General features: G+C 50.7%; 1 protein-coding gene across 1 annotated transcript; it reads left to right on the forward strand.

Annotated features, from left to right (window-relative positions):
- Window positions 1-14,514: 14,514 nt before the first annotated feature.
- NOG (noggin) lies at window positions 14,515-16,490 on the forward strand. The gene has a single exon (XM_045773363.2). It carries the CDS (start codon window positions 15,121-15,123, stop codon window positions 15,817-15,819), a length of 699 nt encoding a protein of 232 aa, XP_045629319.1. The 5' UTR covers window positions 14,515-15,120; the 3' UTR covers window positions 15,820-16,490.
- Window positions 16,491-16,838: the final 348 nt, after the last annotated feature.

A 16,838-nucleotide genomic window follows, 5' to 3' on the forward strand; every position in this document is an offset into this window, starting at 1 on the left:
GGTTTTATAGAGTGGATCCCTGTGGCTTGGCTCCACACTGAAATATTGTCCTCGTCTCAATGACATAAACACAGGGCAACTTGGAGACCTTGGCGCCAGCCCTGGCCGGAGCCTGTGAATGGGCAGAACGCGATGGGAGCGAGAAGCCTACTGTAATTACAAATAAATCCGCCCCCCCTCCCCCCGTCCCCTTCCCTGGCTCTCCGGGCTCACTTAATACCGCAAAAAGCCTCCGCTTTTGTGTAAATAGGATGAACTGAAGTCACTGAAAGATCTACCAAGAGGCAGCTGATGGAATAATGACTTGAGTAAGCTCAGGTTAAAAAGAAAGGGGCATTCGAGAATTAATTCAACAGCCGTGGTCATCAGCGTAGACCAGGCAAAGTATGGAAGAAGGCTCCTTGGGCTCCTGGAGGGAATCCAGCGCGCTGCTCCCTCGGAGAGCATCGAGCTTTCAGACCTGGCCTTGCTACATGAGAAATTGGAACTGATAAATTGGAACCAATTAGCACAAGGTCTCAAAATGATTCTTTGGAATGTCCCAGGCCAGGCTGCATGAAGCTGTGGCTCTGGACTGCCTCAGACACGGAGCCACACTTTCCAAAGCATATTTAAATATAGCCTTGCTTCCCTCCATATGTAATCCCAACCCTCATTTTTATCCCTGGAAGCTCGGGGGTGGGGGGGGGGGCGGTGGGGAGGGCAGGGTGAGGTGGGATTTTCATAACCCCCCTCCCCCACTCCCACAACCCTGTAAATAAATAAAAGATTACACCAAATTCCATTTGAAATTGTCAGTCCCGGAATGGAACTTTTATCCCATTATGAATTTCATGGGTGAGACCGGTCCGCCTTTGAATGTGGCTGACACCTCCATTGAAAGTCCCTAATTGCAGTTGTAGGAATTGACGGCAGACACCACACGGTACACACCGTGGCATTCCTGTGAAGAAAGAGCATCCTATGAGAGCAGCCCCAGGCCTCCCCTCAAGTCCGTAGGACTGTCAAGGTTTCACTTAAACTTTAAACCAAAGTTGCCCTATCGAAGGGCCAGGTGCTAATTTGGGATTTTGAGGTCGGGCAGATTTGCCTTGGCTGACAGGGCTGTTACTATACTCAGGGGGCTGGCTGCAGTCAAGCTGCTGCCTCAGAGTGACCAGGAAGGGAGTCTTTCAATCCATATGGACCCCTGAAGGACTGCTTTTATTTTCAGATGAACTTCCTCTGAGCCTGAAAGTGTCCAGTGCTTGGCGGAGAGATGGAAGAGGGAATGGAGAGACATGCTTTGCACCAAGCTCCTGGCCCACCTGAGTCAAGAAAGCTGCCTGCTGACAGAACCCCTGGGAAGGGTTCTCACTTCAATCTGGGTCCCATGTCCCCTCATGGGGACCAAGCCAAGGAAAGATTACAATGACGGAGGCTGTTTATAAGGCTCTTCTACTCTTCTCAAGCAGGACACCAAAGATTTTTTTTTATTATGGTAAAATAGATATCATGTAAAAATCCCCATTTTAACCATTATAAATGTGCAATCTGGTGGCATCAGGTACGTTCCCATGGTTGTGCCACCATTACCACCACCCATCTCCAGAACTTACTCATCTTCCCAAACTGAAACTCAGTCCCCGCTAAACACTCCCCAGTCCCCAGCCCCCGGCCTTGGCGGCCAGCATGCCTGATTCTATGAATGTGATTACTCTGAGTCCCTCACAGAAGTGGAATCATATAGTCTTTATCCTTTTATGATTGGTTTGTTTCACTAAGCACGATGTCTTCAAGGTTCGTCCATACAGTCACACATGTCAGGATTGCCTTCCTTCTTAAGGCTGAGTAATACTCCATTGTCCGTATCTACCACATCTTGCTCATTCACTCGTCTGCCAAACACTTGAATTGTTTCCACCTTTGGCTGCGATGAATAATGCTGCTGTGAACGTGAATGTTCAAATATCCATGCAAGTCCCTGCCTTCAGTTCTTCAAGGTACTTTATATGGTCAATCTATATTTTATTTTTTAACACCCTGTTTTTTTTTACAGTGGCTGCATTGTTTCCCCCCAGCAGTGCACAAGGGGGGGTTCCAATTTTTCCACATCCTCATCAACACTTGCTACTATTTTTAATAACAACCATTCTAATGGATATGACGTGGTATCTCACTGTGCTTTTGGACAGCAAAAAAAATTTTTTTTTAATTTTTTTTATTATATTATGTTAGTCACCATACAGTACATCCCTTGTTTCTGATGTAAAGTTCAATGATTCATTAGTATACCAAAAAATTTTGTTTTATGTTTGCTTTGATAGATCTCCCTTAAAAAAAAAAAAAAAGAGATACTAACAAGAAAACAGACTCTTAAATACAGATAACGGATGTTTGCCAGAGGGGTGGGGGGCAAATGGGGTGGGTAAAGTAAGTGAAGGGGGTTAAGAGTATACATATAATCATGAGCACTGATAGGGTGTTGAATCCATTATATTGCGCACCTGAAATAATATAGCATTGTATGTTAATTATACTGGAATTTAAAAAAATAAAAATATTAAAAAAGAAAAGTTCTAAAGACACATAAATACCCACCAAGTACTTTACCTTCTCTTTTCCCCAGAGGTAACCGCTGTCCCCCACCTGGTGTGTATAATTCCCATTCATTATAAGCTTTACCAGGTATATTTGCATCCACTGATAATTTATACATTTTGAGGGTCACCTTGGATTCCAATTTTGTATCTCTCCCCACTCCCACCACCACCCACCCTATTTCTCAGTCGTATAAGGAACACCAGAAGCAGAATTCCAGATGAAACAGAAAGAGGCCGTAAAGAATAGACCACAAGCTTTGGGGTGAGGCAGAGAGTTAAACTATAGCCATGCCACCGTCTATTTGGGGTGACCTTGGGTTTTAGTGTCCTCTGAGCTCCCCGGGTTTTAGTGCCCTGGCTTATAAACCGAGATGTTTTGAGGGCTAAATGAGATAACGAATATAATGCCCTATACCAGGCACGTAGCAAGAAATTGCTGGTCAGAAGGAGGAGGTGATTGGTAAGAAGGAGGAGGCCGAGAAGAAAGAGGTTAATATCAATTTTCTTGTGGAGCTGTTGCTTGTGCCCAGCTGTCCTTACCTTGCACTCAGTACTTGTACAGTGGGTACTCACTCACAGTACCCGCTGGCTATTCTTGCCCACACCTTCACGTTGCCACGGGGTAGGACAGAACACGTACGGAAGTGTGAGAGAAGCAATGTGACTCCATGTACTCTTTGCTAAAATGTTGATTTAAGTCATGGGGAGGGAGGGTCCCCCTTGGACCCTCCCCCTGGCCGGAGGGCAGCAGAGACCTGAGGAAAATAAGGAAGGCGGGAGGGAGGCCTGGAGTGTTCTGCCAAGTCACCCTACTTGGGGGAGGACATTCAGCTCAGGCCCTGAGCCTGGCTACAGAAACTGTAATCCAATACCTTAATCCATTTCTTCTTCAAAGCGTTGCCCTTTGTGCCAGGTGGACAGAACCCGAGTGATGTTGCGCTGCCCCTGAGAAGCTCTTGCTCTGGCTGTGTCATTCCTGCTGAGAAAAGAATACCCAGAGGGGCACCTTGACTCGGTTATCTGGACAATTGTGACTAAGGAATGGCAGCTCAGAGCACCTAAGGACGTTGACGGAATCGTGCCTCATCAGTGTTGCCCACGAGCGCAGTCATTGATCCCATCACCCCGAGCGAGCAGAGTGTGCTAAATGGTGTGCAAGGCTCTTTGACTACACAAAGAAGAATCGTACACCAAAGGGAGCCTGGTCTTCAGAGAGATCGGGGCTCTTCTGCCCTTTTGGAAATGGCTTCCCAGAAGAATCCACCTCTCTGAGAAGACAACAGAGCCTGGGAGCCCGAGGGTGGAAGGGAGAGAAAATCGTTCCAACAAGGACTGGATTCTGGGGTCTCAGGGATGGGGGTGGGGATTCCACCGTCTTCCTTCCCTTGGGCAGGGGCTGAGTTTAGCCTGAGGTGTCACAGCAGCTGTGCCTCCCCAGAGCAAGCTGGGGTCCTGAGACTACTCACCGACCCCCACCCCAAGCGGCAGCTTCCTGGGAGAGAGCCAACCACTCTTCACCACCCCCGCCCCTTGCCCTGGCTTGCTTCTGCTGCCAAGGTCAGCGGACCTCAAGGTACAGAGCTGCTAACTCGTGAGGATTCAGGCTGCAGAGGGGAATTGGTGTGCAACAAGCAGAGCAGACCGTCTCCAGGTCAGAATGGGCAAGCCAGGTGTGTGTACCGCTTAAATCGTAAAGCAACTCATTTGGTCCAATTGGTGTTTTTCTTTTCCAGATACCTCTGAGGGATCTGATTTCTAAGAAAAGATCAAATATTATGAGCCATCACTGTCTGGATTTGCAGCACCATAAAGAGAGGGGCATAGTTTTAACCCCCATGGTCTCCCTCCACCCACTCCCCGTATCTATGAACGGTCCCCAAAAGCAATTAAACAAGCTCCGGGATTCCTCCATTCACTAGGCACCTACCGTAGGCACTACTAGGCACTGTATGCAGTGCGAACACTGCAGACACGCACAGAACCAGGCACCGGAAATGTGCAGCCGGATTCCCTAGAGAGCCGGCGGTTTAGTGGTCGAGAGAGACGACTGCCCAGAATGCAGTGCGGCCATCGGTCGGGCAGAGGAAGGTACAGAATGCGGGAGCGTTTGAGAGGAGGGAGCAACTAATTCCACCCCGACGGAATCCAGAAGGGAAGGGGTAATGTTTAAGCAGAAGTTAGAAAGTTGCAAATGATTTTGCCAAAGGGAGAGAGTGAGCAGACCGAACACACCACAGGGAGGAAGAGCAGGTGACGTGTAGAGACCTCCAAGCAGTTCGAGACCAGCTAGATACGAGGTGAAGAGCCGGGAGAGGACAGAGGCGCTGTGGGAAGGTAGGTGGGAGTCCCATTGGCAAAGGCATCCAGTATCATAACTTCGTCTTGAGAGTGACTGGGAGACTCCTTAGAGGTTTTTGACCAATCGTAAATACTTCCCTTTCTCTACACACGTTTATTTTAGCCTCTTTCTCCTTCAGGAATACTAAGATTTGGAGAGAAATGACACTCCAGGGCACGTCAGCAGGAGCTCTCTGGCCTTGGGGAGGCCAGTACTACCTTCAAGCCCTGCTTCTCAGTGGTGAACTTAGTCCCCTTTGATGAGAGATGAGGGCTTCACCTAGGACCCCAACAGCTGTGGGACGAGGGAGGACTTCTACCAGGGACGAGTCAGAGACCACACCAAACCCCCACTCTGCAACCAATGACAACCCTGTAGTCCTTACAAGAGGACAAGTGCCGCAAGCCTTGCCTGGCTGTCAAAATATTTAGAAGCCTATTGAAATCACCCACCCATAGTAAGACGACCTCAGAAGTCAGCATGCATGCCTTGAAGAGGCCTAAGCCATAAACATTTAGTCTCCAATGTAGCTGCCTATCCTCCGGAGCTAGAGCCTTGAAAGAAAAGCAGAGTTCTGTAAAATGTGATCTGCCAGGATTTCCTTACCCCCGTGGCATGATAATTACGATGCCTCTTATTACATTTAAAGGCTCATCTGCGGTGACTCAAACCCTAAAGAAGGCGATGGAGGCAGCTTTGCATTTTTCTCAATGTATTTTGCTGAACCACTGCAATCATTCACTTTTGAAACAATGCAAAGTGAAAACGAGTTTGGAACCACAACCTGGCCTCATTACTGGCCCACACCCTCCCTGACACCTCCAGGCACTTCAAGGGCCCTTCTGCCAGCATTTTAGGGATTATCTTTGCGAATTTAATCAAGCTTTACATTAACTAGTTAACATGGTTAAGCCTTTGTGTGAGGAAAGAAACACTTGTCTGAAATTGTAGTGCCCCGGATTCGTTTCGTGGGGAGGGGACCAAGGCGCCTCTCGTCTCTCACCTTACCCATTCTCTTTCTCTACCACGGGCTGGAAAAAAAAATTTTTTTAATTTATATGTATACAAATATATTTTAAAAGAATATATATATAACTAATTTTTTCTAAAAGTCCTACAAATAATAAATCATATCTTGGAAAAATCCTGTGATGAAACACCATTATACCCACCACCTGTGCTGGTGAAGGACAAGTCGCTGTTATATTTACTTTTGTGTTCATTTTAACTAATACATTTCCTTATGAACTTAATTTACTATGCAAAAGAAAAGACTGGAAAATGATTGTGGTTAGAGGACGGGATGCCTGATGGGTTAGAGGGATGGTAAGGAATGCCTTCTAGAAACTTAAGGTGGTTTTTTTCCCTAACTTTGAAGCCACTTTCATTTTCTGAAGGTATGTTTTGTGAATTACAATAACGAAATGCCGTGATTTTTTCCCCCCTCAATTGAAGACATTTTTTAAATGAAGCTGGGTAAAGACACTAAGGTGAAACCTTAGATATAAGAAAAATAAAAGCAGTTGGGGGTTTCTGAGACATTGTTTGTCTTGAAAGTGATGTGGAGAAGCTTGATCAAAAGCCTCGTTTTACTACAGTCATGCTCCATTATGGAGGGTGGGACCAAGGGCGAGGTGGGGGAGGGGAAAATGAAATGAGCCTTTGCCCAGACTTGACCAGGTTGCCAAAAGTCACTGCCCAGAGTAAATCTCCCCAGCCTGCTGGTGCCCACGACCTCTGAGGTAAGTCAAATACGGATTCAGATCAAGAGAAAGTAAGAGGCCAGCAAAGATCAGTCCCTTTAGGAAGCCCCCTGTGTCCACATCTCTGAGCTAAAATGCCTCCCCCTGCCTACTTAGATGATCCTGAGTCAAAGAATGTGGCCCTGGAAAGTTTCCTCCCCTCTCTGGACCTCAATTTCCCTATCTATAAAATGGGGAGATAATCATCCCTGCTCCAGAAGCTCCCGGATGATGTAGATAAGGTAATGCTTGCAGGGCAAGTGGTGAATTCCTGGCCCATGTTAAACGTGTCGTCTTGTTTTTAAGTCTGGCAACTGGGACAGAAAGCCCCTTGTGCACTTGTTTGGGGACCCCATCCTCTGAACCCCGACTCAGGTGACTGACTTCCAGTCCCCAGGCCCCTCCCCAAACTCACTCCAGACTGCAGAGTTTTGATCCAGCATGAGATGGGTTTTTGACGCATTTTAGGTTTGTTTTCTTTCTCAGCTCAGTGGTGGGTTTTGACGTGGTATCACTTTATTTTCAAAGCAATCTGGTTTCTCTGTGGATGCCTAAGATGGGAGATTAAAGTGTCATGAAACCGTGTTTGTCACATATTTCTAGGCGTGCACACCAACACACTCCCCTACACACAAAAGCTCGTCAAGCGGGCTTCTCCCTTACCTTACAGTCCTACAGGAGCTCTGAACCGGTTAACAAACCTGAAACAAAGATGGACTAAGAATACAGATGGGCCCCGCCCCGCAAACCGGTGCTGCCTTCACAATTCTCTTCAACATGAAGAACTTTAAACACCATCTCCAGCCTAATGGTTACTTGGGGGCAAGTTATTTCCTCTAAATGCACAGGTTCTAATCTTTTATTGATTTTTCCTTAAATACGAAAATAACGAGTGCTCTAGCCTTTTTTTAAAGATTTACATAAAGATAATGTAAAGTAAAAAGTGATTTTCTCTCCCCTCTTCACCCCACCCCCTTATCTATTCTTAAGGGCTAATTGTTATAAGTCATAATTTATAATCCTATTTCTAGGAATTTTTCCATGCACATAAAATAATCCCTACACAGAGATTAAAAGCAAAGGTTCTAGGGCTGAACAGCCTAGATTTCGGTCAGAATCAAGTTTTGTTCTTGTTTTTAACAGGGACTGTCTTAAAATATTGAAGACTTACAATCAGCATATTACTATGATTCCCCAGGTTTCTTGCAAGGATTTCTAAACTTAGATTGAATGTTGCATTCGATTTCAAAGTGCTGAAGATGCTCAGGGGCCCACCATACAAGGGCCCGCTGGTCTTTCAGCCTCTAGACCTCAAGCCCTAACACGGCACTGCCAGCTTGTCTACAGGATTTGGGTTGTGTTGTCTGCTCCTTCCACTGCCCAAAATATGATGTGGCCAGTGCCCCTTCCTCAGCCCTCTAGCCTATGACCTCTTATTGGACACATCAAATTTCTTGGGAAGCCTTTTCGGGTCCCCCTACCCCCGACCCTACCCCAACATTCCTATGCTTTGTCATGGCAACTGACATCCTAAATTGTAATCATTGCCTTGTTTTTCCTCTTTTCCCCAGTAGTCATTGGGCTCCTCAAGAGAAGGACTCCGTGTATTCCTTGGCAAACCGAGTGTCTGGAATCAGCGTGCGTGGTTGGTGAGTAGAAGGATGCACGACTGTTGGATGACAGGAGTTGGTTACCCGGAGTCCTTGCCAAGGCTGCACCGTAGCTGGATGGGGAGGAGACAGAGTCGGGGGCCAGGAAAAGGTTTCAGAGATGTGATCATGTTGTGTTAGCTGGATTCAGTAGCTGAAACCTGCGAGTCAACCCACCCACCTGAAATGGGGTAAGATGGCTTTTCACTTTATTTTCTACTCCATTGAGTTCCTGTCTCCTTGTTATCTTGAGTCTTTGAGGGGATAAGGGAGACTAGACTATATTATCTCAATAAACATCTATCTGAGGCAGCAGGATGAGAGGATGTGGGAGAAATGTGAATCTAGGCTGCAATGGGTGCTTGTGTGTTTGGGGGGAAGGAGGGGGCTGTGTGTGAAGTCGTCATGGCACATGGCTAAGGAGGACTGTCTCCAGAAACCTGTACCACCCAGGTGGCAAAGGGAGAGGAGGGAGGGTGCGTGAGTGGTATACATGTGTGGGAGGAGGAGGGTGTGCACCCTGGCCTGCTTGCCTTTATCATCCCTCAATGTGCTGTTGGGGGTGCGAGGGGCAGAGAGGTACGCTCAACCGATTCGTCAGTACCTGTACTAGTGTGCATCGGTCAGGGTGAGTGGTGGGCAGTGGGAACACATCCCCAAGCGCGTAGAGTTTAAATTTCTAGTAACTTGGTGACCGTTGTCTTTTCCGGGAACAGCCCCTCCGTCATTTTGGAGAATCCTTTCCCACACTAACAATACTGTAGCTGTGGCATTCCGTTCATCTTCCTTTTGAGATACTGGGTCACACATGGTCAAGTCCACAAGTCAGAACCAAGTTTTGTTTAAATTTATTGAGAGAGAGAGAGAGTGTGCGAGCGGATGTTTAAGACAGTTGGCTGGAGAGAGGACTGCAGAAAATGATCCTTTCCAGAAGAAAACCTCGAGAACACCCTAGCCCCTGCCTCCAGCCGAGGAAACGCAGCGGGAAGCAGGAGAGCCAGGGCCTAGCACAGAGGCAGCGTGGGGCCTCGAGGAAAGGGCCCAGGAGCAGCCTGCCTGCATCGCCGCCCCCCCACCCCCAGGCCCCCCACATCAGGGCAGGCTAAACATGAGGAGGCTTCTGTCTCCACGGCTGGAAGAGAGGCGCCCTCGTTAAAACTCAGATAAACAGTTTATCAGGAGATGAATGAGCCACCGGGCTCCAGAGTCGGCTCCCCTTCCCCAGCGTGGAGCCGGCTGGGGAGGAGGCCCGCAGGCGCCCTAGCCAGACCCGGGAAGGGAAGGGGCTGTCCGCACTGAGGCGAGCTCGCCAAGCGCCTTTCCTCCTTTGGCCTGTAGCTTTGTCTCTATTCCTGGAAATTCATTTCACGTTTATTTACCCATTTTCCCAGCCCACGACTTGGAGTTGCGTCCCTTCCTTTCTCTTTCTCTCCTCCTCCCCCCGCCGTTCCCCTTCCCCATGCTGTGCCAGTTAGAACTTCACTGTTAGAATCCCATCACCAATTGGACATGCCAAAAATGAGAATATCGTGTGAAGCTGAAGGGGCCCCATCCTGGCTGTGAGTCCTGAACTGGCCGGCGCTCCCCCAGCCCCTGGGAGGCAATGGGGAGTCCACCACCCTGGCCTTGAGCTCACATTCTTCCGGCAGTCAAGAGAGGAAAGTGACAAGCCTTGTGGCTGACTTTTCCTCACTTTGTGAAGTTGGGTCAAGTCCAAAAATGCCATTTTGGGTCTCACTAAGAAAAAGCCCATCAAATTTGACATTTATGGGACCCATGAGACAGAATCAGAGGGTGATGATTTTCATATGCCTGGGATGATGCCAGGCCTAAAAACTGGCAGCGCTCCTGTCCTCTTTATGATACCTCATGGTCCCCTGGCCTCTCGGTGTCAAGGAGCCCCAGAGAGGTAAAGTGACTTGCCCACGGTCACAAAGCTGGTAGGTTGCAGGTTTTTTGACATCAAGCCCCTTGTCCTTCGCAGATCACCCGCTGCAGCCTCAGGTCTGTGTTTCTAAGGCCAAAGAAGCAAGAAGATTGTTGAATTGTTCTTAGGACTTGCTTAGAAACAGCTGGAAATAAGAAAGATGCATAAAAGCACCCTCGGGGTCCTCTTGCCCTGACCTGGAAATGCTGAAGCTATCGTTCAGGGGAGCACTTGAGTTTTCCTTGCCCAGAGCATTTTGCAACCACAGACATCTTGGGATGCAAATAACCAAAAATGGACCTGCGCTCCTGATTCACTAGACTCTTCCTCTGTGGCTGCCTGAGTCCCTAGCCAATCCCCACAAAAGTCCAAACACCTCCCAGCGCTAAGTCCTGATCAGAAAGCTGAGTGTACAGCCATCCTTCTCCCTACAGGTCCCTCTCCCTCCCCACAGCTTCCTTTTGAAGAAATACAACCCTCTTTGTCCAGCTTGTCAAGCTCCTTTTTCAATAGAGCCGCAAAAGCATTGAAATGGGTTGGCTGTGGAGTCCCCCAAGAATTTCCAGTCTTTGCCCCACCCCCAAACTCCTGAAGGCCAGCAGCCACTGAGAACAGTTCAGTTGCACGTGCTAAGTGGACAGAAAGCAGGCCCCAAATATCCTGGAGTTACTTCCACAGCATCCCCAGTAGCTTCCAGCCTCTCTGGCTCAAACCTGAGATGATTGCTCCATTGAGGGCAGTGGGTGCCCTGATGAACTAACATTTGTTGACAGAATATTGCTCACTATACACTCTGCCCCGGGGGCTGTACTAAGCTAGACGTTCTTTACCTCTGCTACGTAGCATAGAGAGGTGCATGGCTTTCCCACTTTACAGATGAGGACGTGGAAGTTTGGAGGTCGGATGCCCATGCTAGGAAGGTAACACAGCTGGCGAAAGGCAGGCCAGCATTCCAGCCTTCCAACCGGAGACCCACCTGGTCCAGAGATTGTCTTTGTGTTGAGTTTCCCTGTTTATGCCATTCCCTCCTCCACTCCCCACATCCCAGATCCCCTGTCTGTCCCTGAATCATGCAGATTCAAATTCTATGTCTCAGGTCTCCTCCTCTCACTACTCAGATATATTTATCCCTTTTCTTTGTCAAGCCCAGAGAAAGCTCAGCTCTACCATTAAAGTTTTAGTACAGCTTAGTCTTTGAAAACAGCATCCCCCAGATTCACTCCACACCTAAATGCATGGGTGACCCGGGTGCGGTGGAGAGTGCAGGACGGCAGGTCCCCAAAGTGGGGCATTTTGGAACCCCACAGTGAAGCAGGCTAAGTGTAGTTTGAAAACAGTATAGTTTGTATTCAATTCTTTTGGCTTTGGGGGGGGGGTGTCATCATAATATATTACAAAATTTCAAAAATAAAGGATGGCCAAGAAATTGTAATATTTATCAAAAGTGGATTTGGGTTTTAAAAGTTATGAAACTCTCGGGGCGCCTGGGTGGCATAGCGGTTAAGCGTCTGCCTTCGGCTCAGGGCGTGATCCCGGCGATCTGGGATCGAGCCCCACATCAGGCTCTTCTGCTATGAGCCTGCTTCTTCCTCTCCCACTCCCCCTGCTTGTGTTCCCTCTCTCACTGGCTGTCTCTATCTCTGTCGAATAAATAAATAAAATCTTAAAAAAAAAAAAGTTATGAAACTCTCGTCTACAGCCTTATGGGAATTTATAGATTTTTTTTCCCCACACTCTTTGAATGTTTTCTTCCTCTGCTTGCCATACCCCGCTTAACTGGACTGCAGAAGTCTAGGAGGGTGACGATTGGCTGTGAGTTTCTCCCTTTTGTGTTTCTTCTCCTAGTCTTTACCCAGTGGACACTCTATAACCAGGTCCTCCAACCTATTGTCTAACATGGTTTGTTTTTCATTCCTGAGGGAACTTTTTTGCTGTTCAGTCAAACCCTCCCAACCAGGACTGAAGGAAATGGGTTGATTTCAAACAAAAATAGGTGATCTGAAGAAGAGGAGATGGATGAAACAGAAAACAGCACAATAAAATGTTACTAAATTAGAACCTATCATCTCAGGGAGACTGAACCAGAACTTAGCTTTTGAACTCTTCACGGAAAAATTATTTAACCAGTTAAAATTCACAGCAGTGACAAAATCGCTCTGGCGACCATTTCATCTTCCTAAGAAAATGAACCAACACCAAGCCCCCATATTGCACACGAGAAAGAAATGGCTGTGCTTGTAAGAGCCTGCTATGCACCAGCTTCTGATCATACCATCATTTCCCAATCAAACCAAATTCAACCAACCAATGGGTTGTTCTTATCCCCAGTTCATGTATCAGTGTGTGTGTGTGTGTGTGTGTGTGTGTGTGTGTGTGTGTAGGCTCAAAAGTTCGAGGATGTTTAAGAAAATGTTTTCAGCTGAAACTGGCCATCCCTCCCAACTGCTGAGGTTTTGCAGGAAGACTGTTCCGTAAAACCAAGTGTGTTTTCTTCCTTAGACAGATGATTAAGTCATGGGGGGTGGGTTGGGGCACAGACAACACAGGTTGAAAGGAAAAAAAAAATAGATCTTTGGGGAAGGAAAGTAGAGTGATTTAGGCTGTCACAGTGAGATCTCCTAACACCACTCCGTGGAATGCTGGTGAATACTTGAGTCATCTACTCCAACTCCTTCTTCTCCAGCTTTTTCCAGACTCCAATCACATCTACCACAAAGGAAACCAAATTTGAGTTTTAAAGCTTAGATTCACTTCTTCATCCAAGGGAAAATTAACTAGAAGTGTCATTTCAACACCCATCTCCCATCAGACTGCTTTAGGAAGAGAAAGCATCATGCGGGTTTATTTAGAATCATAGAAAGGTAGGGCTTGAAGAGGAATGCAGCTGTGTCACTAAGGCAGAAAGGAACATGGCGCACAAAAGTGACTTGTCTGGGGTGAACATATGAGGGCAGACCCCAGCCAGGACACAGGCCCCCTACTGCCAGGTCACCTTTCTTAAGTTTTAAGTCTCCGCTCTTGCCCACTGAGGCCGATTTAGCGGAAGCAGAAGGTGCAGTATATTCTTGTGACACTTGGGGGGCGTCCGGAAGAATCTCAGCAAGTTTGTTTACACTGAGGGCCTGGAGAGCTTGGAGAGAACAGACGGAACCAGAACAGACCCAGCAGCGCGCGCGCGCGCACGCAAACACACGCACACACGCACTCACACACAATGACACGGACACAGAAGCAGAAGCTAGCTGGGCAGGGTGGACAGCAGACGGACCCACCTCGCAGGGCCGCCCCCGCCAGCGCCGGGTGAAGGACTTGCTGGGCGCCAGCAGAGGGCGCGCCGCCCCCAGGGAGCCGAACAGCAGCCGCTCGGAACCCGGCAGGCTAGGGGAGCCGCAGGCGAGCCGGACGCGCCCCTGCAGCTCGGCCACTCAGGGTGCAGGACCCGGCCAAGGAGGAGGAGGAGGGTGAGGAGCGGACCCCCCTCGTGGGCCCGAGTAACAGACGTGCAGGAGTGCTTCCTAGGAATTACATCACGCTGCGCAACGCTGCGGCTCTCGGACTCCTCCTGCTCAAAGTGTGTGTGTGTGTCTGTGGGGTGTGTGTGTGTGTGTGTGTGTGTGTGTGTGTGTGTGTGTACGCTCTGGGGGGAGGGGACTTAGACCAAGCTTGGGAGAGAGGAAGGCTAGACGCGCCCGGGGAAAAAGCTCCGTGCACATGGAGAAATTCCTTGCGCCGGACTGCACTGAGAAACGAGCCCCCAGCACCTCCCCGCTGCTCCCCTCCCAGTGCAAAGCACCCAGCTAATGAGAACCCTCACAGCCCCACCTCGAGCACCCCCCGAAACCGGCCCTGCACCCTCCAGCCCGGCTCCAGCGCCGCCGCGAGCTTTCCCCAGGACTGGCCCTGGCGGGGCGCCTAGAGCCCCAGTTGCATTGCTCCAGGAGAAAGGAGGGGGGCGGTGCATTTTGCAGGAGGAGGAGAAGGGGGGTGGGTGGTGGGGGAGAGAGAAAATTGCGCGGAGACCTGCCAAGCGCCACCGCCGCCGCCACCACCGCTGCCGCCGCCGCCGCCGCCGCCGCCTGTGAGCTCCGGCGGGCAGCCGGACTGTCGGCTTCCCGGGGCATCTGGGTCCGGCGGGGCACAGCCCTGGGCGCTGCCGAAGCCGCCGCCGCGGCGAGTGCAGGCGGCTTCCCCCGGAGCCTGTGCCGCTCCAGCTCCTCGGGGGTGGAGAAGTGGGGGGTGGGGTTGTTGTTTGGGGGGAAGAAGGGGGAGGGGGCAACGCCGAGAGAGTCAGTGGTTTCCATGGTGATGGAGCTGAAAGTGCAGGAAATTTAAAGGCTTGGACCCTGCGAGACAGACAAACCGGTGCCAACGTGCGCGGACGCCGCCGCCGCCGCCGCCGCTGGAGTCCGCCGGGCAGAGCCGGCCGCGGAGCCCCGAGCAGGCGGAGGGAAGTGCCCCTAGGACCCGCTGGGCCAGCGGCGCTGCACAGAGCCGCAGGACGACGAGCAGCGAGAGGAGGAGGAGGGGAGAGCGGCTCGTCCACGCGCTCTGCACCGCCGCCGGCCCGGGAAGGCAGCGAGGAGCCGGCGCCCCCCGCGCCCGCCGTCGCCCTGGAGTAATTTCGGATGCCCCGCCGCGGCCGCCTGCCCGAATAGACCCGGGAGAGGAGTTGCGGCCAACTTGTGTGCCTTCTTTCCGCCCCGGTGGGAGCCGGCGCTGCGCGAAGGGCTCTCCCGGCGACTCATGCTGCCGGCCCTGCGCCTGCCCAGCCTCGGGTGAGCCGCCTCCGGAGAGACGGAGGAGCGCGGCGGCGCCGCGGGCTCAGCGTGCTCTCCTCCGGGGACGCGGGACGAAGCAGCAGCCCCGGGCGCGCGCCGGAGGCATGGAGCTCTGCCCCAGCCTGGGGGTCACCCTCTACGCCCTGGTGGTGGTCCTGGGGCTGCGGGCGGCACCGGCCGGCGGCCAGCACTATCTCCACATCCGCCCGGCTCCCAGCGACAACCTGCCCCTGGTGGACCTCATCGAACACCCGGACCCTATCTTTGATCCCAAAGAGAAGGATCTGAACGAGACGCTGTTGCGCTCGCTGCTCGGGGGCCACTACGATCCGGGCTTCATGGCCACCTCGCCCCCCGAGGACCGGCCCGGCGGGGGCGGGGGGGCGGCCGGGGGCGCCGAGGACCTGGCCGAGCTGGACCAGCTGCTGCGGCAGCGGCCGTCGGGGGCCATGCCGAGCGAGATCAAAGGGCTGGAGTTCTCCGAGGGCTTGGCCCCGGGCAAGAAGCAGCGTCTGAGCAAGAAGCTGCGGAGGAAGTTACAAATGTGGCTGTGGTCGCAGACCTTCTGCCCGGTGTTGTACGCGTGGAACGACCTGGGCAGCCGCTTTTGGCCGCGCTACGTGAAGGTGGGCAGCTGCTTCAGTAAGCGCTCGTGCTCCGTGCCCGAGGGCATGGTGTGCAAGCCGTCCAAGTCCGTGCACCTCACGGTGCTGCGGTGGCGCTGTCAGCGGCGCGGGGGCCAGCGCTGCGGCTGGATTCCCATCCAGTACCCCATCATTTCCGAGTGCAAGTGCTCATGCTAGAACTCGGGGTCCCCTTCCTGCACCCGGACAATTGATGGAACCCCACCGACGCCCTCCCCCGCCCCCCGCACCGTCTCCAACCAGTTCCACCACCCTCTCGCGAGGGGATTCAATGAACTTTTTTTTTTTCTGGCTACAGAGACCTAGCTTTCTGGTTCATGTAATGCACTGTTAACTGTGTAGGAATGTATATGTGTGTGTATATACGGTCCCAGTTTTAATTTACTTATTAAAAGGTCAGTATTATACGTTAAAAGTTACCGGCTTCTACTGTATTTTTAAAAAAATAAGCAAAAGGAAAAAAAAGAACAGAGCAAAGAGAGACTTATTCTGGTTGTCGCTAATAATGTTAACCTGCTATTTATATTCCAGTGCCCTTCGCATGGCGAAGCAGGGGGGAAAGTTATTTTTTCTTAAAGTACAAAGAGAGGGGAGAACTTTTGTAGAAGGACTTTTAAAAAGCTATTTTCCATTCTTCGGAAAGTGTTTTGGTTTTCCTTGGACCTCGAAGAAGCTATAGAGTTCAATGTTATTTTACAGTTATTGTAAATATAGAGAACAAATGGAATGACTAATCATTGTAAATTAAGAGTATCTGCTATTTATTCTTTATAATATCCCGTGTAGTAAATGAGAAAGAAGTGCAGAGCAGGATTAAAGAAAACCACTAAAATCGACTGCGTTCGACACTGCGATTCTCTGTGTTGGTGATTGATGGGGGGTGTGGGGGCTGGAGGGGGCGGGTAGGGGTGCCGCTGTGCTTACGATGCCTGTTGGGAGAAGGGGCTCGTCCCCTCTTCTGGTGTGATGGAGATGACCGCTCAGTTTTTCTCGGGGGGGGGGGGGTTATTCTCAAACCCCTCACTTGAGCATCACGTGGCCTCCGCCCAGTCTCCCGGCTTTTTCTCCCTATGTCACCAAAGCTCGGGCCCGTCCTGACCTCGACACCCAGCCGGCCCCCTGGAGCTGACCCCAGGCTGGGCCGAGGGGCGGGGGGGAGGGTGGGCGGCCGCTTTGTC

Source organism: Ursus americanus, chromosome 23 (assembly GCF_024610735.1).
Source record: "Ursus americanus isolate L20-20 chromosome 23, mUrsAme1.1.p, whole genome shotgun sequence".
In the NCBI taxonomy this organism is placed as follows: Eukaryota; Metazoa; Chordata; class Mammalia; order Carnivora; family Ursidae; genus Ursus; species Ursus americanus.